Source organism: Ambystoma mexicanum, chromosome 9 (assembly GCF_040938575.1).
Source record: "Ambystoma mexicanum isolate Mex_15411 chromosome 9, UKY_AmexF1_1, whole genome shotgun sequence".
Taxonomy (NCBI): Eukaryota; Metazoa; Chordata; class Amphibia; order Caudata; family Ambystomatidae; genus Ambystoma; species Ambystoma mexicanum.
In genome coordinates, this window is record NC_090931.1 from 382,437,327 (window position 1) to 382,462,612 (window position 25,286).

General features: G+C 47.9%; 1 protein-coding gene across 1 annotated transcript in view; it reads left to right on the forward strand.

Moving 5' to 3' along the window:
* Positions 1–25,286, forward strand: part of LOC138488096 (myeloperoxidase-like) — a 156,931-nt gene that overhangs the window by 20,517 nt on the left and 111,128 nt on the right. The window contains exon 4 of the mRNA XM_069614852.1: positions 6,167–6,342. Coding sequence (XP_069470953.1) covers positions 6,167–6,342 — 176 coding nt within the window. The remainder of the gene's footprint in view (positions 1–6,166; positions 6,343–25,286) is intronic.

The window sequence follows — 25,286 nt, forward strand, 5'->3', positions numbered from 1 at the left end:
GGCTATCACGTTAGTGCCCACCCTTCGCCATAGCTCTTCCGGGAAGCCGTTTGGACCAGGAGTCTTACCGGTCTGGAGCCCAGAAATGGCGGCTAGGATCTCATCCTCCATGATCTCCCGCTCCAGTCGTTGCCTTTGCGCCTCATTCAGGGTTGGGGTTTCAATTCGATCCATAATCGTGGCGTCCATCAGGGTTGTGGATTCACTGTATAGCTCTGCGTAGTATTCCGCAAAGGCCTGGGCTATTTCCTGATCCGTCACCCTTGCGTTCGGACGATCCGCTTCAAGTTTCCGGACATGGCTACGTCCCTGCTCCTTCCTTTCCAGCCATGCCAGCATCTTACCCGCCTTGTCACCGGTTTCGTAGACCCTTGCTCTCATTGCAGTGTGCGCTTGGCGCGCATTGTCCATCGCTATGCTTTGCAGTCTTTTTGTGCAAGTAGCAACATCCGGTTAGAGGCCGGCGTATTTTCATCTACGTGCCTCTCCTCTGCCTGTTTGACTTGGAGCTCTGCTTCAAGGATCTTACTCATGTGCAGCCTCTTTTTGGCCACCGTCCAGGATATTAGTTCGCCCCTCAGCACTGTTTTATAGGCTTCCCATAGCATTTCAGGGTTCGTTGCGGTCTGTGTGTTTAACTCAAAGTATGAGGTGGTGGTCTCCTGTAGTTTATCTATCAGCTCTGGGTCCCCCAGATAGTAACTGTTCAGGCGCCAACATGGCGGTGGGACCCTCCGGGACGTTATAAGTAGCATTTCTAGCGGAGAGTGATCAGAGATGCCTCTAGGTAGTATGTTTATTACCTGTGCCCTGTGTAGGTCAGTTGCGGGAGTGAAGAAATAGTCCAGTCTAGAGAGCGAGGCATGGGCCCCTGAGTGGAAAGAGTACGCTTTAGCATCTGGGTGCAGTTCCCTCCACACATCGCACAGGCCGAGTGCGTTGGCGAACGTAGCAAGCCTAGTGGGGACTTTGGTGTTTCTATACCGTATATGGGATCTATCCAGGGTGGCATTCATGACTTCATTGAAGTCACCGCCAAGTATCAAGCAGTTAGAGGTGTCATTAGCAATTAACGGGGTAATGTCAGTGAGCAGTGATTCTAGAAGGGTCGATGGTGCATAGATGGCTATCAGTGCAATGGACTGCCCCCATAGATCGCCCGTCACATATATGTATCTGCCTCCTGTATCATGGGTCACTGTGTAGAGGTGGAGGGGCAGGTTTTTGTGTATCAAGATCATAACGCCTCTCGAGCCCATCGTAAAGCCTGAGTGAAATATCAGCTTATAATTTGTACGCTTAAATAGGGTGCATTCTGTGCCTGCAAGATGTGTCTCGGACAGGAACACTATGTCAGCACCCCGTCTGTTCAAAAATTGACGCACCAAGCGGCGCTTAATTGCATTGCCTAGGCCATTGACGTTTCAGGACATGAGCCTCAGTGTTCTGAGAGTGTCGACCTTATTACGATACTCTGCCATGTGAGTGTGTGTCGGTGGCTGCCTTGCTTGTCACCGGCAGCGTTATGCACCTGTTGGAAACATGCCAGTGGTGTGCTGGCGACCTTCCTGGCCATGTTCCTCCATTAGCTTGATAGGTCCCTGATGTAGCTGTGCTTAACAAACCCAAAACCCCCCACCCCATACTCCTCCCAACTAGAAGCAGCGGTCGCCCAAACAAAAACTCTGTGGTGTCAACTGGACACCTAACATGCACCGAACCTAATATCAAACAAAAGTGGTCCCCCTCTAGGGAGAGCCCGGGGGGGGGAGGTAGTACTCCTCTAAAGGGGGCCATCCCCAAGGGCAATCCACGCGTAAACTACACCTGGGATTTGTTGCGCTCTCAGGGGGGGGCTCTTTTCCTATCGTAGTGCCTAGTGCGTACCGCGGCCGCTACAGGTGGATGTGTGCTGCCTATCATTGTGTGTGTGCGTGTACTGTGAGAAGATCTATGGTCTGGCTTGCGTATCTCCGTATGGACACAGGATTGTTGAGGGGGTTATCACCCCCCTAGGTCTTCCGGTGGGTCCTGCGGTGGTGGACGGCGGGGTGCTCGCCGCTGGTCTGGCAGAGGTCTTCCGTTTCTACCCCTATTTTCGCGGGGGCGGACCAGTCTCCTTCTATGTTTTGCTCGGCCCAGCGCCATGCCTCCTTAGGGCCACTAAAATGGACTGTTGTGCCTTTATGGTAAATCTTGAGTTGTGCAGGGAAGAGCAGGCCGTATTTCACGCCCATCGTGTGTAGCTGTCGTTTCAGGGTGTCAAAGGATTGCCTTGCCCTTTGCACTTCCCTCGTGTAATCCGGAAAAAAGGCGATTTTGGAGCCATTGAACGTGACCCCTCCTTTGGGGTGCGCGTGTTGCAGCAGGGCGTTGCGGTCTCTGTAATTTAAGAATTGTGCTATCACAGTTCTTGGAGGGGCTCCAGGCGGTGGCCTGCCTGTGGGCACCCTATGTGCCCTTTCTATGGAAAAGAACTTGGAAAAGGCATCGGGCTCGTATAGGTCAGAGAGCCATTGTTCTAGAAAGAGTTCCATGCAGGGGCCCTCTGCCTTTTCGGGTATGCCCAGGATGCGTACATTATTGCGCCTGGACCTGCCCTCTACTTCTTCAATTCTGTCTTCCAGCACCTTCAGTTTGGACATTGTGTTATGGAGTTGTTGTCGCACGGTGTTCATTCTGTCCTCCGTATTAGAAATGCGCGGCTCGGCTTCCCCGGTGCGTGCCGTTAGTTTTTGGAGGTCGTGCCTGAGGAGGGAGACATCCATGCTAATTCCGTCCATTTTCTGCTCCATGGACATGCGGGAGTCGGTAATGGCGGCCATGATGTCTTTGAGCGATATTCCTTGGTCCGTCTCCATGTCGACTGAGAGTTCAGTGGGTTGGGGAGGAGGAATGGTGTATTGATCCATTTTGCTTTGGGCATGAAGCTTCCACGGCCTGTCCTTCCCCATAGCACCCGGTCCACCGTGTACGCTATGTGGGCCGATGTGGTCGGCCTCGCCTGAGCACCATGCTGCCAGGTGTGCCCCTTGTCTCTTTTACCTTGACGGCAGATCGCACCCTTCGTAGCTGCTGTGCTCCGGGGATATGTCCACCCTCCAGGGACGACGGAAGTAGCGTGCCTCCCGGGGCAAGGCGTGCTCTTCACTCTCACACCAGCCCACGGGTCCACGCGTATGATACTGGGGTCGCCTCACAGGGCCGCCCCGCTCGGAGGGCAGGGCTCACCGGTCTGCTCTCCCCCTGCAGGCCTTCTTGACTTCCCGGCCAGTGATTGTGCTCCGGCCAGTCCCCCGATGGGGCGGGAGCCGGTGCAGGAGGCTTAGGGTCCACTCTTTGGCAGGCTCCCCCGCTACCTTCTTGTCTGTGCTGTCCTGCAGGGAGCGTGTCTCCGGTCGGGGCCTCCCCGGGTCCGCACCTTTCTCCCGCTGTGATCGATCAGTCCGTTGCGGTTCGGCCACCGTCTCAGCGCGGCCTCGCTGGGTGTGCACAGGAGGTTCAGCTGCGTGTGCCCGCGGCCATTTTGAAAGCGGGCCGGCTGCTGTCGCTAGAGAACTTCACACGGTCGTCTCTGGGGAATCCGACCGCGGTTCTCTTCGATCTTCGCTCCAGGAATGCCCAAGGGTGTTCGCTATCGTATCGGAGTATTTCCAGCTCTTATTACCCCTGAAAACAGGCTTTTTTATATCAGGATGTTAGTGCGGCCGCGGGAGCCGAGCAGATGCACGTCTACTCCATCCCGCGGTTAGCCACGCCCCCGGTAAGTAACCCATTCTTGATAGATGAATATCCCCATAGCTCCGCAGTCTACCAGGGCCAAAATGGAATAGGTCTTATTCTTGGAGGGTGATAGAAAGGCCTGTAATATCACCAGATTGTTTTGTCCAGGAGAGTTCAAGGATGGAATTGATGTGGAGCAAACATCTCTCTCCCGAAGCTCTGCTCCATCTAGGATCGGGAGCTGGCGTTTCCCGAACGCTGAGGAGGTGCTAGAGGGCATTCCCTAACCAAATGTTTATCCGAGGCACAATACATGCACAAGCCTGTACGAATTCTTCTCATTCTCTCTCGTGAGGATATGGGTCCACGAAAGGCCCCAATCTGCATGGGCTCTGGTTCCGTGACTGGGCTTGGGTTGGTGTCCGTTCTGACGGTACTCTCAAATGATGCCTTTGGAGAAATTCCCCTGTTTTTTTTCTTTTCTGTCTTCCTTTCCTGGAAACGGAAGTCAATTTGCATGGCAAGATACATTAGTGCCTGGAACGAACTTGGTCGTGCCACTCTGGCCAGCTCATCCTTAATCTCTTCGTTCAATCCTCTCCTGAACAGGGGAAAGCTCGCCTCAGCGGACCAGTCAGCTTCCTTAGCCAACTGTTTAAATCGGGTCACATACGTGAGCATATCCTGGGAACCTTGCTGAAAGTCTAACAGGCGTTCCTGGGCACTGTAAACCTGCTCAGGGCGGTCAAACATGTTTTTAAGGGCCTGTATAAACTCATCATAGTCGTCCAAGAGGGTATCACTAGAGTTAACGAGGGGAGTAGCCCAAGTTAAGGCATTCCCGGAAAGGTGAGAGATTATAAAACCCACCTTGGCCCTGGGGGTCGAAAAGTAATAGGGATTGAAGGTAAAGTGGACCAAGCACGAATCCAGGAATGCACGAAGGGTCTTTGCTGAGCCGTCGTATTTGTCCACGATGCCGCCCAGTAAGACACTTTCTTTTGTAGAAGAATCCCGGGATAGGACCAACTGTTTGAGAGCGGTGTTCTCCGCCTTAAACTTCTGTACCTCAGTTGATCATTCCTGCATACTACGCATCAGGTCCTGCACGGCAGCCTCCATATCAATATCAAGTTCGGTCGGGTGGCGTCTCAAACTGTCATGGACTTCCCCCCTTCTCTCCTGAGTCCATTCTTTACTGGTGTCCTTGGTCGATGCCTTCTTGCGGATGGACCGGGTCTTGAAGAAGGCTGCCCGATTCTCTTCCAAATCCAGAATGCGTTCAGTTTCCGGGACGCCGAATCCAGGAATCTAGGAGGCAGTGGAAGCACGCTAGCCAGGAATCCAGGAGGTAAGTAGAAGGGGGAGGACTAGGAAGGGAACAGCGGGATTAGAAAAAGGAGAAGAACGCGAGCTACGGAGCACACGTCTGGTCGCTACTTCGCAATAGCATTGAGACGCGCGGAGCCGCGGAATGCCTGGTCTATTAGTAGAAAAGGCTACGTCCAGCGCATGGAGCGAGAAGGGAGTACACTGGGCGGCCATGTTGGGAGTATTAATGAGTGTAAGCCCGCTGTGACAGGGACCAAGAAGCCCAAAAGGGGCACACTCTGTGATTCATGACAATCTAAACTGTTCAATCAATAATGGCTTCCACTTTATATGCCCAACCTTGACATGTCTGGAAGAGTTATTATATTCTGCTTGATGGAACTATGTCTGTTATGTACATAGGATTGGAAAAGGTTGCACAAACTCCTTGAGTGATGTTAAAAAATATTATAAAAAATTTAACACTTTTATTATTTATTTAGCTGCCTCTTCACCAGAATCTGTGTGATATACTAGTTTAATTTGTCATTGTGTCCCCCGTCCTTATGTGTCATGTCCTGTTAATTCATGTTTTCTCTATTTCTGTATAACATACCTTTTTTGACATGTCATTAATTAGTCTACATGTAAAATGGTTTAAGAGTTCGGATTCTCCTCTTAATTAATATTTAAATACCTCACATATTTGTATTACTTTTTCAACCCTGATACACTGTTTTGATCCTAAATGAACTATATTGCTCATTTCTTTAATAGCTCCTTCATTATATTATATTGTTACCTTTATAGTGTTATTAACTGCTGATGTTTTATATTGTCATTATATGTTACTAATGCTTAACAAAATTATTTAACACAAACAAATGTTTGTATCACTGAAACAAATATACTGATCTGGGCAGCCCAATGATGATGTCAGGATACAATAGCTGACGCATCAGTCATGCCACTGGGGTACAAGGGCTATCCATAGCCCTGCAGCATTTAAGCCATCTCTGAGAATAAGGGTGGCAGGGCACACTTTCAATTACCCATGTATAGCATTTACTAACCTGTTAAAACAAATGCAAGTTGATGAATCCTAAATGAACATTGTTTGTATTCTTTTTAGCTTAAAGAATAAACTAAACCAGGAAATGCTCTCGCCAGCAGACGTCATGGCTTTCTTCAAGCAGCCCGTGGCAGGCAGCAGGACTGCCATCCGGGCAGCGGATTATATGGAGACCACCTTCCAAGTGTTGAAGGAGAAGGTGAAGCACTCCTACGAGAGGCCCTTCAATATCACCGGTAAGGGACTGGTCAGCATCCTGGGTATAAGATTGCTCACTGTTTGGAATATAAAATGGCGCTTCTCTCCGGGAACCACTTGGGGAGTCAGGAGTTGAAAAGAAGGTTGCATTTTTAGTTGCAGCATAGATAAACAAGCATTGGTAAAGCCAGCAGTTTTGGCTTGTGTGTATGTATTAAGCATTTGCCACGCACTGTTATTTTTTTTTTAAAGTATTTTATTGGCATTTATATAAATACAACGCAACCATCAAACGGTAACACAACAAACAAACTAAGTCAAATTAACTAATTAACTACCACAGTCTTCGTAGTTCAATATATTGTTCGTAATTGTGGCGGGGGAGAGGGGCTGGTGTGCGGCACACCCAAGGTCACGGGGGCTTGGTTATCAGGTTGACCATTCTTGGGGGTAGGTCACAAGCAGGTCTCTACTAGGGGTGAAAGCTCAGGGGGGTTTGTGGTCGGAGGCAAATTGGATGTCGCGCACCAGGGCCTTCCATGAGTCTAGGGTGTCGTTGGAGTCATCATCGTTTGAGCGGATTCCATCCTGCCAGGCCCTGGTCTCTGCCTCCGTCCACTTTTCCAGGTCCTTAAGCCAACGTCCGTGCCATGGGCCCCTTGGGGATTTCCATGCCATTGCTATGGACCTTTTTGCAAGGATGCAGGCTAGGTCCATTAGTTTGACCAGGTGTTTTTATTTGCTAAGTCTGGGATGGGCTCCCAGTAGGCATTCCTTTGGGTTCCACTCATATCTCGTGAGTCCCGCTTCAGTGCAGGTACGTTCCACCATGGACCAGAAATTCGCTGTTTTGGTGCAGGTCCAAAACATATGGATCATGTCCGCTTTGTCATTTCCGCACCAGGGGCAGTTCGGCGGTGCATGTTTGTTGAAGGTAGCAACTCTTAGTGGGGTCATGTATGTCCTGTATAGCACGTTCAATTGAACTTGTTTAAATCTAATGTTCCTCAACACCTCTTTGGGGTATAGTAGTATTCGCTCCCATTCACTGTCAGTTAGCGTGGTCCCTAATTCGGATTCCCATTTTTGTCTCAGGGACACGCTTTTCGGGTTGGGTCTGTCATTTAGTTTGGTGTACAAGCGGGAGACCGGTTTCCAACCGTCTGCTAAGTCGTACATCTCCTGGAGGAGGGGGTCCGGTGGGGGTTCTTCTGGCCAAACAGGCCACTGTGCCTTTGCTGTCCGCTTGAGGCGGTGGTACCACAGGAACTGGGTGTTCGGGATGCCTTCATTGGCTTGTAGCGATTCGAGTTCTCTGAACGTGCCGTCTTCAAACAGATCTCCCCATGTATAGATTCCGGCTCTCTCCCATTTCCTAGCTGTCGCTAAGTCTGCCTGAGTTTTGCACACATCCGCCAGGATGGGAGTATTGGCATTGTAAGGGTGTTTCAGTTGTCGAAGGAAGCCAATTCTGGCCCATACCTGCCTGCCCAGGGTAACAATCATGGGGACTCCAGAAGTTTGTTTCGTCAGGTTCCAAAGCATTTCTTTAGGGAACAGCTTGGGAGTCGGATGTCGCAGGAGCCCTACTTCTGCGGACAGGTCGTCAGAGAGCCATTTCGTTGTGTGGCTGAGCTGCGCGGCTAGGTAGTACCTTTGCAGATCGGGTAGTTGTATCCCACCTTCTTTGTAGGGGAGCGTGAGTGTGGGCAGGGAGATCTTGTGTCTGGACGACCCCCATATGAAGTCCTTGATTAGAGAGTCTAGTTTTTTGAAGAAGGGAGGTCTGATGTAGAAGCATACATTCGTGAAGTGGTATAAGAAACGGGGGAGAACTATCATCTTGACTATTGCCGCTCTACCCATTACTGCCAATGGTAACTTCGACCAGAAGTTCATAGATTTGCGGAGGGCTCTTACTGCTTTTTCCGTGTTGTGTTCGTGCGTGAGCGCTGGGGTATGACACACCTCGATGCCCAGGTATTTAAACTGCTTTGTTGCCATTGTATCCCGACATCTGGGAGGTCGGGCTTATCCAGACCCCTGAGTCTGGCCAGTGGGAACGCACACGACTTTAGTTTGCTAAATGTTATTCCAGAGTATCGGGCATAGTTGTCGAGGATGTCCAACGCGACTTGTGCATTGAGCTGGGGGTTATTCAGGTACAGGAGGACGTTGTCCGCATACATGGATATTATGGCGTGATCACTGCCCAGTCCAATGCCCGCGTCGAAGTGTTGTGTCCTGAAATAGGCAGCCGCTGGCTCCAGGCCCAGTATGTATAACATTGGGGATAGCGGGCATCCTTGCCGCGTGCCCCGCTGTATCGGCCAGGCTTCGGACAACGTCTTACCAGTCTTCACTCTCGCTGTCGGTGTGTTATACAATACCTCGACCCACTTTACAAAGCTCTCGCCAAAGCCGAATTCTTTTAGCACTTCGATCAGCCACTCCCAGTAGATGGAATCGAAGGCTTTTATGGCATCCAAGGAGAGTACTGCTAGGTCCTCGTCCCGATCATAGGTCTCTGCCATGATGTGTTGGAGCCTCCTCAGGTTCGCGGTGGTGTTGCGTCCTGGCACAAAACCGTTCTGGTCCTCATGAATCAGGGTTCCAATCACCCTCGCCAGCCTCTTAGCCAGGATTGTGGTCAGGATCTTGCAGTCATAGTTTAGCATGGCAATTGGGCGGCATGATTCACAGTTGTTGGCGGGTTTGTTGGGTTTGAGTATAGGGATGATAATTGTCTCTTTCATGGAGTTGGGTAAGTTTTCGTTTTCGTATGCCTCCATATACACCTTGTGGAGTGTCGGAGCAAGGGTCGCTTCGTATGCTTTGTAAAATTCAGGCGGGAGCCCATCGCTCCCGGGGGTTTTGCAGGTGGTCAGCGATTTAATCACATCCGTCACATCCTCTGTAGTGATTTCCGCGTCCAGTAACTCTCTTTGGGCCTCCGTCAGTCTAGGGAGCTCAATCTCGGCCAGTGTGGCCTTTATGTCGTCCACTGGTATTTTGGTGATGTGGGCGTACAATCTGGAGTAGAAGGCCGCAAAAGCTGAGTTAATGTCTCGCTGCGTCCGGTGAGTTATCCCCCTTTCATCGGTTATTTCAGTTGGGAGGTGTCTTGGGAACTCGCGCTTACATAGCCAGGCCAACATTCTACCAGGCTTATCCGCTTCTTTGTGAGCTCTGGCTATGTAGGTCGTGTAGTCAAATTTGGACAGTCTGTTCCAGGCCAAAAGTCACTCCTCCCGGGTGCCCTTCAGTTCTATTTCGGCGTCCGGCATGATACTGATTTCGGATTGCAGGTGGGTGATCTTGTTCTCCAGTTCCTCCAGTTCCAGTCTCAGGTGCTTACGGATACCACCGACACCTGATATAACTTCACCCCTTGTTACAACCTTCATGGCCTCCCATAGTGTGCTCCAGCTTGACACTGAGCCTGTGTTAATGTCTAGGTATTCCTCAAGTTTGGTGCCAAGTTCCTCCCTAAATGCGCGGTCTGTGAGTGCTGCGGGTGGCATTCTCCATAGCGGGATAGGCGGTATGGGTCCTCTAGGGGCCCATTGCATGATCAGCGGTGAGTGATCGGATATGGTTCTGCCTAGGTAGAGTGTGTCGTCCACTTGTTGAGCCAGCTCACGATCTATGAACAGATAGTCTATTCTTGTGTGGACCTTGTGCGGGGCAGAATAATAGGAGTAGCACCTCTCGGTGCGGTGTTGTTCCCTCCAGATGTCCACCAGGTCGAACTGTTCTATTGCAGTGTTTAGCGCGTTGGATGCAGGGCTATTTGAGAGACGGGGGGGTCTGATCTGTCCACAGCACCGTTCCTGATGGAGTTGAAGTCGCCACCCCATATGAAAGCACTCTCTCTCCGAGGAATCATTTTGGCACTGAGCGTTGCGAGGTGTGAGGGTATTCCGTGTTGCGGAAAGTATGAGTTCACCAGGCAGATTGGCGTGGATTCAATGGTACCCCATAATATTAGGTATCTGTCCTCTTTATCGGCTTCATAGCCCAGTAGGTGGAAGGGCACAGTCGGGCTCACCCACGTAAACACTCCTCTGGCGAATTTGGAGTATGGCGCTCCTTTCCCTATACCTCCCCATCTATCGGATAATTTGGCCGTGGTTTCTTCCGTGAGGTGGGTTTCCTGAAGCATCGCTATTGACACCTTTTTCCTACGCAGGTAGGAGTGGATCCGGTTCCTTCTCAGGTACGTGCCCATGCCCCTCACATTCCACGTCATCACCTTAAGTTGGAGTGCCATTGGGCTTGTGTCTTGGTTTCATCTTCCCTGTCGCCCCTGTCTCCAGGTGGTGCGGCTTTCCCTCTGGGTTCTGGTGTTTTCTCTTCCGCCGCCCCCAAGGGCCTCCGGTCCCATGTTTCCGCTCCGCTGATATTCTGAGGACTGTGGTGTGAACAAAAACATTTAACAAAACTGTAACTGGTGCGCCCAGCAACGACAAGGTCTTGCTGGTGCTCAGGCGCTCTCGTACCGTCAGGACCCATCCGGGTGTCGGGCACGAGGGAGGTCGGTCAGGCAACTGGCCTGTCCTGTACTGTTCGTGGGGGGTGGGGCCTTGTGCCTGGTGTGGGCCGAGCGAGGGCCGCATCATCATTGCTAACTGTTGGGTGATTTTACCTTCTCTTAGGTCATTTGCCTTACGTCCGAGTTGGGTTTATGATTCACGGCATCTTCGATGTCTCAGGCGCGGGGGGTTCTTCAATTTTCAGTGGCTTGAGGGTCTTTATCTGCAGCTAGATTGTTGTCTTCTAGCCACATGTTTGCGGCTGCCGGGGATTCAAAGAAGATCGCCCTGCCCTTGTGGATCACTTTCAGTCTGGAGGGGTATAGCAACATGTACTTCAGGTTCAGTTGCCTGAGTCGGGCTTTAATCGGCACAAATGAGTTCCTCTCCTGTTGGACTTTCGGGGTGTAATCGGGGTAGATCGTGATCTTCGAGCTCCCGCATTCAATGGGGCCCTCCTCTCTGGATTGCCGGAGGATGATCTCTCTATCCTGGAAGTTGAGAACTTTAGCAATTATAGGGCGAGGGTGTGAGCCCGGCGGGGGTCTCTTCTGTAGTGATCTGTGCGCCCTTTCAATCAAAAATCCTTGCGTCAGCTTTCCAGCGCCCACCTCCTGTTGTATCAGGGATTCTATATAGGCCGTCGGGTTCGGGCCCTCACTTCCCTCCGGTACCCCCAGTATTCTGATGTTGGCGCGTCTGGCTCGGCCCTCGGCCTCCTCAGCCCTGGCCTCGAGTGTGAGCACCTTCCGTTCTAAGTCCAGCACCTTAGCTTTCAGCTCCGTTATATCTCTCGACGTCTCCTTTATGGTTGATTCGGCGGAGGTTACTCTTTCTGTCGCCAGGCACTGTTATTATATGCCCAGGCACTTGCACGATTTTTCAGCTGCTACCATTGATGGGCATTTAGTATCACTACGGCAGTGCCCATACCTACTCTAAAGTCCAAATTGTTGGCATTGCCAATGATTTATTGGCTTGGGATGGGTTTGGGGGAGTTAAGGTATCTATGTACAGCACTCTGCAGAAACTGCTGTCGTTTTCAATACTGTCACTCATTCTGCCTCCGGGATATTTCCTACCACAAAAGCAAATGACCTTTTAACACACACCATCTTACAAGCATGCACACACGCACATTTCTTTACAGACGCTCATGCAATCCCATAGCATTGTGGCTCAAAGTCTTAACAACTGAAGACACCCTTTCATTAAAAGTAAAGAGGGTCATGAGTTATGTGATCAGGGAAAAATGGAAGCAGAGACAACTAGACTTGACCTTTGTCCTGCAGAGCTTGATGGTCTGCTCTCTGCCGGTGCTTGACTGTTGTACTTGCCTCACAAGCATATCTGCTCTTCCAAGATTCAGCTTGAAAGGCTCTGGATGAACCGTATACCTATGATGGCAAGCGGGGTGGTCAGGACTCCCTTTGTTCATTTGATAGAGACTCACAGAACGGCTGCCGATGGGAGCACCAGGCATGGCAGTCAATGCAGTGCTTCAATGGACTCCTCTGCTTCTGCTCCATCTGACTGCATGAGGGTCTATAACACATGTCTGGGACACATGAAGCAGGAACTTGGCCAGAACGATGATACGGGTGGCGATGTAGCCACGCCGTGGATGGTAATCCCAGGCAGTCTACCTGTGCATGTGGTGACATTGATTGTTTTTCAGAAGCTAATGGACTCCCATGCTGGGCTCTCCTGCTGTGCCTTTCCCAATTCTGTATCTTCAAATCACCTGGGCATCCTTACAAGGGATTACAGCTGTACACTGGCCTTTGAAATCATCGCCATATAACCTGAGAGACTCTTTGCACGAGCAGGCTCATTGTCTAACCATTGTATTCATTTATTACCTATTTGGATGTGCAAGTAAAGGATATTTCATCAAGAGGGTCAACTTCTTAAGTAGGTATTTACACAGGTGCCCCTACCTTTCCTTTGCCAACCATGGGCACCAACACACATGCTTAATGTGGTAAATTGCCTGATGTTGAAATGCATCCTGGGTTGTGCTCGTTGATACTTGTAGAGGAAAGCATGCATCTTTTGCCTATCAGAGCTCAAATCACAGAAACCTTGTGCCAATGCCGCGCTGTTCTGCACAGGTTTTGCCACAGGGCAAAAACGCATGGGTCCAGTGATGAAAGATCTGCTGATCAATATGTATTTGCATTAGGATTTGGCCCTATGTTGATCAATATGTATCTGTCTTATGATTATGCCCCAGTGCAAATGATGTGAAAATGGCACATGTGTATATGACCTCATGTGCCAACTAAGATGTGTTATATTTTGTCAGGATGAATTAGCACATCGCTTGGTGTTTTCTTAGCCTGCTTTGGTGAACAGGCTTTTCGTTCAGCTCATGAATGGTGACTCTGCAGAAAGCTTTCCAGACTGAGAGGGAAAAACTGGTGAAGCAGGAAACCTGGGCTCAAATCCCGGTTCACTATGTGACCAAATTGTGCGATCCTGGGCAAATCAGTTTCCCTCACTGTGTCTCATTGCTGTTAGCTGCTAATGTTCGGAACACAGTGAAGTAATTCTGTTGTGTGAGCTCTCATTAATAGTTTAATAGGCCACAGTTGTTATAGGGACTATTTATAAGAGCACATGAAAGGGTGAATTGTCAACTAACACACTGATGTCAATGCATCTTATGAGCCATGGTTCTTTGGCAGACAGGCTAAATAAAACGACACTTTGTACATGGGGAGGGGACCCCAAGTTTACCCGAAACAATGTAAACAGTTGAAAGTTATGTTGCCTATAGACTTCAGCTTAAAGAAGGAAAGTAAAGCAATAAGCAACTGTGTTACTTCCAACGCAATTGTAAATATATGTGTTTGGGAGTGATGGTATTGGGTGTCTTTTCTTTGAAATCTTAGTTTTTTTGTTTCACATTTTTATAGGGAGAGGTGCAGCATTTGGAGCTAGGAGATTTCCGCTTCATCACTTCTATGAATTAGTTTTACTAACGTTAGCAAAGCAAACTCAGAGCTGGCGGCAGCATCGAGAAACACGATGCCATGCTGGCTGTGAAGTCATTTTACTAACGTTAGCAAAGCAAACTCAGAGCCGGCTGCTGCTGGCTATGAATTAGTTTGAAAAGGATTCCACTTACATCAAAGATCGGGTTCACTTACTCACTACAGCCCTAGAGCCCTGTTCGGATTTGGTGAAAGAAAATGGCTGCCTTGTGGGAAAAAGGTACATACTTGAAAGCCAATCACATAATAGTGACATCACTAACAAACTGGACCGTCATATAGCTGCTGCTTACATATGAAAGCAGTAGAGCAACCCCCACAAATCAGTAAATGGGCATCTTCAGAACAATTTTAAACCAAAACATAATAGTACAGTCCCTTGTTTATTTTAAATAAAAAATACAGTACGATGTGTAACATAACTTGAAAGCTGCAGTAAATATATTTTAAAGCATCAATCAAGTTAAATAACTTGTTAATAACAACAAAACATTGCAGCCGCCATTTTGGACGGAAGAATGGCTGACAAATTCACCACATAGTAGAAAATCTGCCAAAGAGTGCAAAAAGAGGTGTGTTGTGGGAGGAGATGGGTGTGAATGGTAGGAACTCCCTATAGATTTCACTTGGTGATGGGCATTTAAAGGGTGGGACACAAAGTACATAATATCCATCCTCATATGTCAACCTGCATTGAAAAGCATTACAAACCTGCATCCAAAGCCCCTATTTCAAGCTCTTATGTTAAAGCTCTTATTTTAATGACAATAGTTTCGGCTTTATAGGAAGGGCTTTCAGTGCCACCTAGTAGCCAAAACTAAAAAGGTAAGTATAAAATGCTCAGCCACTCACAAGGTGTATCCTTCACCCCAGGCTCATTTTGTCTAACTTACCACAGGATTTGCATTTCATACTCTACCCATCATAAAAAAACATTCAGTAAAGGACATAGAACCTTCCCTCTTACAACCAAAGAAAGAGGGGAGTCCTGAACTGTCGGCACTGAAGATGTCAGCATAAATGCTGAGCTCCTGCCAAAGCTCTTGGCCCCACACTGAACACTACAACTAAACACTGATGAGACTTTCCTCATGTCTTAATTTCAGAGCAAACAGCGAACTTCCCAAATACCCAAAAGGAGTAAAGGGAGAGAATCTGGGCTGCAGGACAGATAGGACAAACCTTGTTCCTTTGTGTCAGATATTTATGAGGCGATCAAGTGCATTAAATATGAAACAAGCAATGACAACATCCTAGATCCAATCTTCTGTGGGTGGCGACACTACATGCATCACAGAACACGAGAGCAGGGTCTCCAAGGGAAGGGCTCATTTAGTTTTAATTTATTTGAGAACTACTCAAGGAGGAGCAGTGTCCACATAACCGACATTTAAAAGGGAGCAGAGAAGGAGAACCCTGTGGACGTTTCACAAGGGCTGCTCCCTAAAGGTACTGTGCCTAAAAGACCAGAAGAAATTGAGATATTCGGTGGGAACAGTGGTGCAGCGTTCATGGGGACACTATGTTCTGACTGAGGTTACATTAAAAACCACTCCTTTTCTCTTAGGAAGTATATATGTCCTGAATGTCTGGTAAGAAATTCTGATTGCTTAACATTGACTTCAATGATGTATGGGGAGAGAAGTTGGACAGATCAGCGCCTAATGAGGGAGGTGAGAGAGGTAGCTCAGACTTACATACTTACCCTCCGAGATACATTGGGTTTGGTAGATTTGTGAAGGGAGTTGCATTCTGATATGAGAGATTATACATACTATTCCCAGTACACCATACACACTCATATGTTAATGTTAATGTAAACGTTTTTTTACTGCACAACAATGCCACTTGTGTGGTCTCCAGGCTCGCATGCAGATCTGTAATGCAAGGAGGAAGGGTGGATGGTTAGTAGGGTTGAGTGGGAAAAGAGCAAGAGAGCTGTGATGTGTTGTTGGCAGCTTCAGTTCGGAAACACTGTTCACGGAGCCTAAATGTGAATTTCGAAAGTTGGCCACCATGTGCTGTTGTGCGAGATTATGTGTGGTTTGTTTTGTTGTGGTGCTTTGAAGACTGTGCGGACTGCGGTGCTGTAGAGGTCTGGTTGAGTTAAGTCCAGAGTTTAAGAGGTGTATGCAGAGGAGTGGGTTTGTTAGTATGGATTGTTGTTCAAAGTCCTGGAAATCCATCCAAGTGCTCCACATCTCCCACCCCAGAAATCTACCCAAGTGCACCACATCTCCCACTCTATGAATCCATCCAAGTGTGCCACCCCCCACACCTCCTGGAAATCGACCCCAGTGCACCACTCCCCCATCCCAAAAATCAATGCCAGTGCGTCACACCTCCCCCCTGAAAATTCAAGTGCATCACATCTCCCACCCCAGAAATCCTTCCAAGTGCATGACACCTCCTATCCCAGGAATCCATTCGAGTGTGTCGCACCCCCACCCCGTCTAAGTGCATCACATTTACTACCTCTGAAAATTACCCAAGTGCCTCTTATTCATTAACCATGACATCCATCCAAGTGCTCCACCACTTAGGGCTTGGCATGTGTTGGCTGCCCCCCAAATGAAGATAAACATTAATTTTATTGGGTTTTCTCTGGGTAGGCAGGTGCAAAGATGAGTAAGTTAAAATTGTGAAGAAATTTCTTCAGCAAGGGTCTCTCTTGAGGTAGGACACCTCAGATTGAGAGGGGGTCCCTGGATGCTTTTAACAGGGTAGCCTCAAATTGAACGAACAAGGACTGTGCGGTACGTATTCAGCACTAGGTTAGAGTCGTTCTCTTAGCCGACCGGTTTCTGTGGTGCAAATAAGTGGGCCACATTCATCAGGGCTTATGCAGGACATCTGCGTGTGTGCCTGCTGTGAGTCTCATAAAGCAGCACTGTCTGCATATCTTAACGTCCTCTCCCTGTAGGGATGACAGGAGGGGAGGGGAAAAGAGAGAGGGAGAGCAGCGGTAAATATCACATGCTGTCAATTCGAACTTATTAGAAGACATTGCACTGGTGTTTCAGGAGGGGGAAAAAAAGGGCTTACCCGCTCCGTGTGATCTGGTGGCTTAATCAAGAACGGTGAGACGGCCCGATACCTGGGGGCCAAAGGACAATAATTATTGTCTTTTTTTGATGTCTAAGTACATCGGATCGGAAAAGAGTCAGTACAAAAAGTTACTTATTCTTCTAACCAAATTGAATAGATCTCCTGTCTATCGCGGCACGCACTCGGCGTTGTCGCTACACATTTAGCAAACATATATTTAATTAACATACTTCAGGACATCCTGGGTGCCCACGAAGGCGTGGCAGCAGTGGGAGAGGGCCATTAGTGGGCCACAGGGGGCTTACCTCTAAGCAGAGTTCAGTCCGTTTCACAGGCCGCGCGCGAGAGGGTTGGGTCTTCGCGGGCCGTGTGACTGCACTGTTTATGTTACCAAGGAATGGCGCGCGGTCACATGATCGCGCGTGCCTGACTCTGGGATGGTCGTCCACAGTTGAAGGCTGCGGCCATTGCCAGGTCAGGCACCGCGGACCGCGGGTCCCCAAGAACTTAGCATCAAGTGTTTTGAATGAAAACAAGTCCCCAATAAAATCAAAAAGGAGTTCGTGAAACTATGGCCTATTTTGAATGTGGGCCAGTATAATATCGAAATCCCGAGGTTTGCATTCAAGAGAAGGAAGAATCTACGTGACGCTCTGGTACATTCATACAGAGAAAAAGAACACAGATTGAACACACTGTGGGGGCAGAACCTAGCGACTGGCCACACTCTTGCGCGCGGCCTGTGAAACGGACTGAACTCTGCTTAGAGGTAAGCCCCCTGTGGCCCACTAATGGCCCTCTCCCACTGCTGCCACGCCTTCGTGGGCACCCAGGATGTCCTGAAGTATGTTAATTAAATATATGTTTGCTAAATGTGTAGCGACAACGCCGAGTGCGTGCCGCGATAGACAGGAGATCTACTCAATTTGGTTAGAAGAATAAGTAACTTTTTGTACTGACTCTTTTCCGATCCGATGTACTTAGACATCAAAAAAAGACAATAATTATTGTCCTTTGGCCCCCAGGTATCGGGCCGTCTCACCGTTCTTGATTAAGCCACCAGATCACACGGAGCGGGTAAGCCCTTTTTTTCCCCCTCCTGAAACACCAGTGCAATGTCTTCTAATAAGTTCGAATTGACAGCATGTGATATTTACCGCTGCTCTCCCTCTCTCTTTTCCCCTCCCCTCCTGTCATCCCTACAGGGAGAGGACGTTAAGATATGCAGACAGTGCTGCTTTATGAGACTCACAGCAGGCACACACGCAGATGTCCTGCATAAGCCCTGATGAATGTGGCCCACTTATTTGCACCACAGAAACCGGTCGGCTAAGAGAACGACTCTAACCTAGTGCTGAATACGTACCGCACAGTCCTTGTTCGTTCAATTTGAGGCTACCCTGTTAAAAGCATCCAGGGACCCCCTCTCAATCTGAGGTGTCCTACCTCAAGAGAAACCCTTGCTGAAGAAATTTCTTCACAATTTTAACTTACTCATCTTTGCACCTGCCTACCCAGAGAAAACCCAATAAAATTAATGTTTATCTTCATTTGGGGGGCAGCCAACACATGCCAAGCCCTAAGTGGTGGAGCATGTGTCTTTTAGCACAACATCAGTGCACTAAGAGACTATTCGGAAAGCGCAATTAGGCATATTGGCTTTTCTTTGACAAACTCTTTACAATCGATAGGACTGTGTTATTATTGTGTGAAAACGAAATTGGGCAATACACAGTTACATTACCCTTAAAATAGTCCTCCTTTTGATTTGGTTTAATCCATCCAAGTGCATCACAATTCCAACTCCTGAAATCCATCTAAGTGCGTCATACTTCCTACCTATGAAATTCATCTGACTGCATCACCTGTGGCAGTCGTGATCTTTGTCTCCCCCCTAGTTTCCTTTTCTGGGTTTTACCTTTATTGTCACCTCAGGGGGTCATGATTCCTAAGCTTCTCAGGGATATACTTCATTAAGCAACTAATATGGGAGCAAGCTGGAGAAAAATCAGCCCATGTTCTGGCCAATATGCCTAAGAAACTGGAGAGTACGAGGATGATTGCTTCAATTAGGAACCACATGGAATGGTTTTAACGTCTAGTCATGATATTAACCTTACAGACATAACACGTCTTTCCTCTTACAAATGAAGAAAAAAACCAGGGCACTACATATCTCCCCTCTCACAAGCAAAGAAAGCAACAGGCCATAAACAATCTTCAGTTTTAAAAGTACAGAAGAAGGCAGGGCATACATCTACCCCCTTAAAACCACATAAGAGGACAGGACATAACACATCTCCCCCTCACCGTCAGAAGAAACAGGACATAACACATCTTCCCCTCACAGTCAGAAGAAACAGGACATAAAACATCAACAGGACACAAGACATCTTCCCCTCACAGTCAGAAGAAACAGGACATAACACATCTTCCCCTCATAGTCAGAAGAAACAGGATATAGCACATCGCCTCACAGTATGAAGAAAAAGGACATACAACATCTTCGCCTCACAGTCAGAAGAAACAGAACATAACCCATCTTCCCCTCACAGTCAGAAGACACAGGGCATAACACATCTCCCCTTCATAGTCAGAAGACACAGGGCATAACACATCACCAGGACATAACACATATGCCCCTCGCAGTCAGAAGAAACAGGACATATCTTCCCCTCACAGTCAGAAGAAACAGGACATAACACATCTTCCCCTCACAGTCAGAAGAGACAGGACACATCTTCCCCTCACAGACAGAAGAAGCAGGACATATCTTCCCCTTACAGTCAGAAGAAACAGGACATAACACATCTTCCCCTCACAGTCAGAAGAAACATGACATAACACATATTCTCCTCACAGTCAGAAGAGACAGGACATAACACACCTTCCCCTCACAGTCAGAAGACACAGGGAATACCACATCTCCCCTCACAGTCAGAAGAAACAGGACATATCTTCCTCTCACAGTCAGAAGAAACAGGACATAACACATCTTCCCCTCACAGTCAGAAGAGACAGGACACATCTCCCCCTCACAGTCAGAAGAAACAGGACATATCTTCCCCTTACAGTCAGAAGAAACAGGACATATATCACATCTTCCCCTCACAGTCAGAAGAAACATGACATAACACATCTTCCCCTCACAGTCAGAAGAAACATGACATAACACATCAAAACATGACATAACACATCTTACCCTCACAGTCAGAAGAGACAGGACATAACACACCTTCCCCTCACAGTCAGAAGACACAGGGAATACCACATCTCCCCTCACAGTCAGAAGAGATAGGACATAACACACCTTTATTTCAATGGACGGAAACAAATAGGACATACCACATCTTCGCACCTGCAATAAAAAGGAAAGGGAATACATTGGGGCAGGTGGGGCGGGGCAAAGGGGGGGGTGGATTGTCTTTAATCTGATTGGAGCCAGCCTAAGGATTCGGGTACAAATCGCCCTCGAAGGATTTGAACCATTCGGGAAAAGGAACCCACGATGATCGGAAGGATTCAAATCCCGATTTGTGCTGCTTGAAGGAATAACAGTAGCTGTTTCCTGGTTCTTGATCTAAATGTTGGTAACCCTTTTCTATTATCAATTACTTTCTTTTGATTTACGGCGTTATGTTGGTATATTTAATGTATTTTGTAATGCATTCTGATATGAGGTCTTTAATCAAATTCAAATAAATGCAATCTAATTCAGATGCACGGGTCCTATCGCACACATTGATGTGAATTGATGTGAATCCGAGGTGAAGAATGTTATGGCTCAGTTTGAATCTTGAAAGGAGTCCTCTCCATAGGGGTTCCACCAATTCAAAATGACCTGGTAAGGCTCGCCCGCCCCTAGATAAAAACCCTAAGAAAGCAACTCACACACAACAAAGATACCAGGGAACGCAAAGCATGAAGCCCGTAACAACATCTAGCTTCCAGTCAGATCCGCACACCCACAAGCCTCATAGCCTCAAAGTGAATCACTAAGGGAAGGCAAAACACCACAACATCAGCACACAAAAGCGAACACAACAAGGCTCTAGTGCATTAGAAAACCTCATCATCAAATGCATGAAACGCAAATCACACAATCCCCACCCTGAACTACAATGCAACATGTAGACACGCAAAAGGCATTTTGCAATCAGGAGTCGCTTGCATGCTGCACGTTTGGCTAACCAAAAGAGGGTTCATTCTTTTTTGGGTAGAATGTCTATCACATTTCTCTTAAAATATATACGAGGCATGCTTTGGTCACACAACGAAAAACAGCCACATAACCTTTTCACACATTATCTTTTTATTGTCAGTCTTTAAGCCTTGAAAGTGCCTTTACAAAACCCACAGGGAAATTGTTTAACCTTTCGCTAAGGTGCATTCTGGTATGTGTAGTCTTCCATTGAAGATGAGGGAAAATAACACCTAAATGGTACTCTTTTAGCTAAACATATTTCTGTACGGATTAGCATATCGCGTTCAAGTACTCTATTATGATATGCACTTTTTAAGTTATCTTTATAAAACAGAGTCTTCTTAAAAGCAAACGTGTGGGTGTGGAGGGGAAAGGCGCAGAGTACAAATGAGCCGTGATGATTTGCCAAGGAGGTGGGAAGAGAGGCCGTTGCTGTCCTTGCAACTGGAGAGGGTGCTTCTTTGGTCTTGGCTCTGTGCTGATTTTGTTAATATTTGAAGACATGCACATTAGTTACTCTCCCTGCCTCAAGGCCTCCCAGTATCAAGGCTCTATTCCGACTGCCCTAGAAGGTAATCCTAGAGTAGAGGCACTTTGCCCTGGATGCCCCAGGCCCAATCCCTACCCTGATGTCCTTGGAACCTGTGGTCACAACAGGAGACACAGGTATGTTGCTCACCTTGGAGATTAATTTCTTTTGACAGGAAAAATGATCCTCATTTGTAACTTCTGAACCTAAAGCATAATGCTAGTTTGGGCCACATGGCCAAGCATATACACCATAAAAATAAAACAACAATGCCACTTCTCCAAAAGCAACACTTTACTTCAGTTAGCAAAACACAGTCACATTGTTTTGCATTGCATTCCACAGTCAGATGTTGTTTTCAAGCCAAAGTTGCAAAAAGAGCAGTCACAAACAAAATGTCTGCCTACTACAGCTAGGAAGATATATGTGCAAGCGTCAGTGTCAGTCCCACTGCAGACTGGTCTCAAAACTCAGCTTCACCTCTTAGCCAAAGTGTGTGATTCAGGGCAAATCGTTTTACCTCAATAGACCTATCTGCCAGACTTAGAAGTCCATGGCCCTCATTCCGAGATTCGAGGTAGCCATGGGGCTATTTGCGCCATGGATGCTTCCAATACCTGGTCCGGCACCGGTCTGGTTGAATGGGGACTTACCGGGACATTCTGACCTGTGCAGACCCGGTAAATCCCCATTCAACCAACCATTCCCCATTCCCATTTGAACACCCATAGGGCTCAATGGGAATGGGGAAGGCGCTAATAACGGGCCCGCGAATAGCAGGCCCGTTATTAGCGACCTGGTCCCTTAGCGGGACCCGTAAAGGACGTGTGGTCAGACCACACGTCCTTTGCGGTTCCCGCTAAGCGACCTTAGAATTGGGCGGTAAGGGATTACCGGCACCGGCCTCCTTACCGGTGCCTGGTATCCCTTACCGGTCAACTCATAATGACCCCCCCATAAAATGGACTCTGCTCACACTGTGCTCTACTCCAAAAAAGCCGCTCTCATGACATTGCCACATATGCAATAGCAGTGACCATTCATTTACTGGCCACAACAAAGATTGTCTCTTGGATTAGTTCTGGCAGCTCCTTTAATTGCAACTTCGCATGACCCCCTCGAATAATCAAGACGATTTCTACAATGTCATTTCTGTGACGTGACTGATGTCACAAATATGCACATTAGGCCTCCCCACACATCTTGGTCATCATGTCCACCCAAATACTTGGGCCGGCACTCACAGCGTTTTTGAAATATTGGGTTTTTAATCGTGCTCACCTGCACCTCTGTGTAAACCAAAAGTCAATGTCAATGCCGCACAAGAGGCTGTTGTAACTGGTATACCAGAGGACCGAGGGTCATGCTACACAGTCACCGTTCAGCAGAGTTCGACCCTGCTAATGGCGGAAGACTCAGCCAAGGGCAAGTTAGAACTGCCCTTTATTTTCCATAACAGACAGGGATCATACAGGAAAACAGAATTCTCAAGCAATCACAGTTCCTTGGCCCTTGTCATGGGCTTTTGTTACCAGATAGCATCATAGCCGTTGGCCTCTCCCCCAAAACCTAACAGCCTATGCTATTGGGTGACTGGGGTGCTAGTGCCTATAGAAGGCACCTATGTGCTAGCTAACTGGTCCTTTCATGTCAGGTGGTCTGGCCTGAGACATCCCCAAAAACGATCTATTACATTGTTGCAAGGTTGCAAGACGACCATGCCCCTTGCCCCTTACTCTCCACTCTAGAATTTGTGCTCCCTGATTGGCTGGAGCGGGTCACCTCAGGCCTGAGACCTCCCTCTGTTCTCAGCACTCTGTGTACCTTTTCAAGGTGATGAGAAAGACTGTGTGTCCCAATTGTTGCACTGGTATATCCAACTAGCCTGAGAGAGTGCCTGTGAATTGCAATGTCTGTTGGACAACACATGTATCAGTTCTTGTCTGCTTCGCTGGGAACAGCTTCTCTTCCCACCATGGGTAAATGACTATTGTTTGTCTCGGCCGCATCACGTGGGTGAGGACTGCAAAACTGAGCTTTTGGTCTGCAATTAGTGAGGATTTATTCTGCTATTTTGCAGGTAGCTCCTTGCCCCTGGAGTCAGGAATGTTCCACCCGAATTTGTCCTTGGCTGTGAGCACTGGCCCTTCACTTTGTGCTGCAAAGTCTGCATGTCTACGTTGGCTTTGTGCACTTTCACCACAGTTGTTCTATGGTTTCTCTATGTATATATATATATATATATATATATATATATATATATATATATATATATATATATACTTGTATTGCTTTCTCTTGAGGTTAGTAGTATTCAGCTCTTCCATGTTCCTGATATGTCCCTGAATTTCCATAGAGTTAGTTGCAATAAGTGGCTGCAAGCTTGTTTTGTGTGACTGTTGCTCTCTTGCGTTTCTGCATTTGACTAATGAAAAGAAAATAAGAAAGACTTTTGACAGTATGTGCATGTATCTGTCCTCAATCTTTAGAACTGTGTATGCATGTTCTTCGTGTGTGCACGTGTGTGTCTGTGTAACCTTGTGCAGGGATGCGAGTTGGCTTTTTGGCTAACGTTACTATGTTGTGGTGTCTGTAATGACATCAGCACAGCTGGATATTTATCGTTAGTTAACCTGGTCCAGTGTTGAGGCACCTGTGTCTGCAAAGACGTCAGCTGGGTAGGGTTTGAATGGTTGTGTAAGAGAATATCTGCTCACATTTGTAGGATTTACTGGCCCTCCTGGGGGCTGGCCAAACAGTGACTAATATCTCTCGTTTCTGAGTCTTTGGGCTGTCATGCATATAGGGGGTCACAACGGCCATTTCAGGGACCCTCTCTTCAGCCCCCCCTCTGGTCGACCTGTCAACCACATCTCTAAATCTATTCACCATAGCTCTTGGGAGCCATATCTTTGTTACTTCTCCAATATGTCCATAGTAATTTGCATGGTCATCGAAACTCCACGTCACGTAACAGCACTCTCCTTGTGGGTTGGACCACACCATTTAGCCCAATATTTTTTGTAGTCTTTGGGATCGTTGAATATTATCATTTCAGTCAGGAACAGTGGACACTGCTCTATCTGCGCCCTCATCGTATTTAGAGCTTTTACTATCTTGTCCTTGTCCTCCTCAGCATTATTGTTTACTAATATTTTCATCTCTACTGTTTTCTGTGTTGTCTTCTTGCATTGTGCAATTCAAATCCTTATCACACACAGTGGGCCTCATTACGACCCAGGCGCTAAGTGTTTAACGGCGCCGTAAAAGGCTGCGGCGCCGTTAAACACTTAGCGCCTAATTACGAGGTCCCTTTGCGGGACACGACCTTAACGGCTGGTTTTTCCAACCGTTAAAGTAGGGACCCGGAAAGGGACTTTGGTGCTAATAACGGTACTGCAATTTGCGGTACCATTATTAGCGCTTCTCCATTCCCATTGAGCCCTATTGGGCAAAAATGGGAATGGGGAAGGGCCATGGCGGCATGGGGAATTACCGCCCCACCAACCTCGGAATGGGGTGGTAATTCCCCATTCCGCCATGTCGGACACTGGCAATTACCATGGTGCTAATAGCACCATGGTCCTCCACCTGGGTCGTAATGAGGCCCATTGTCACTAGCACTAGTATTAATGCTGTTATACTTTCAGCCCATCCTCCATCCATG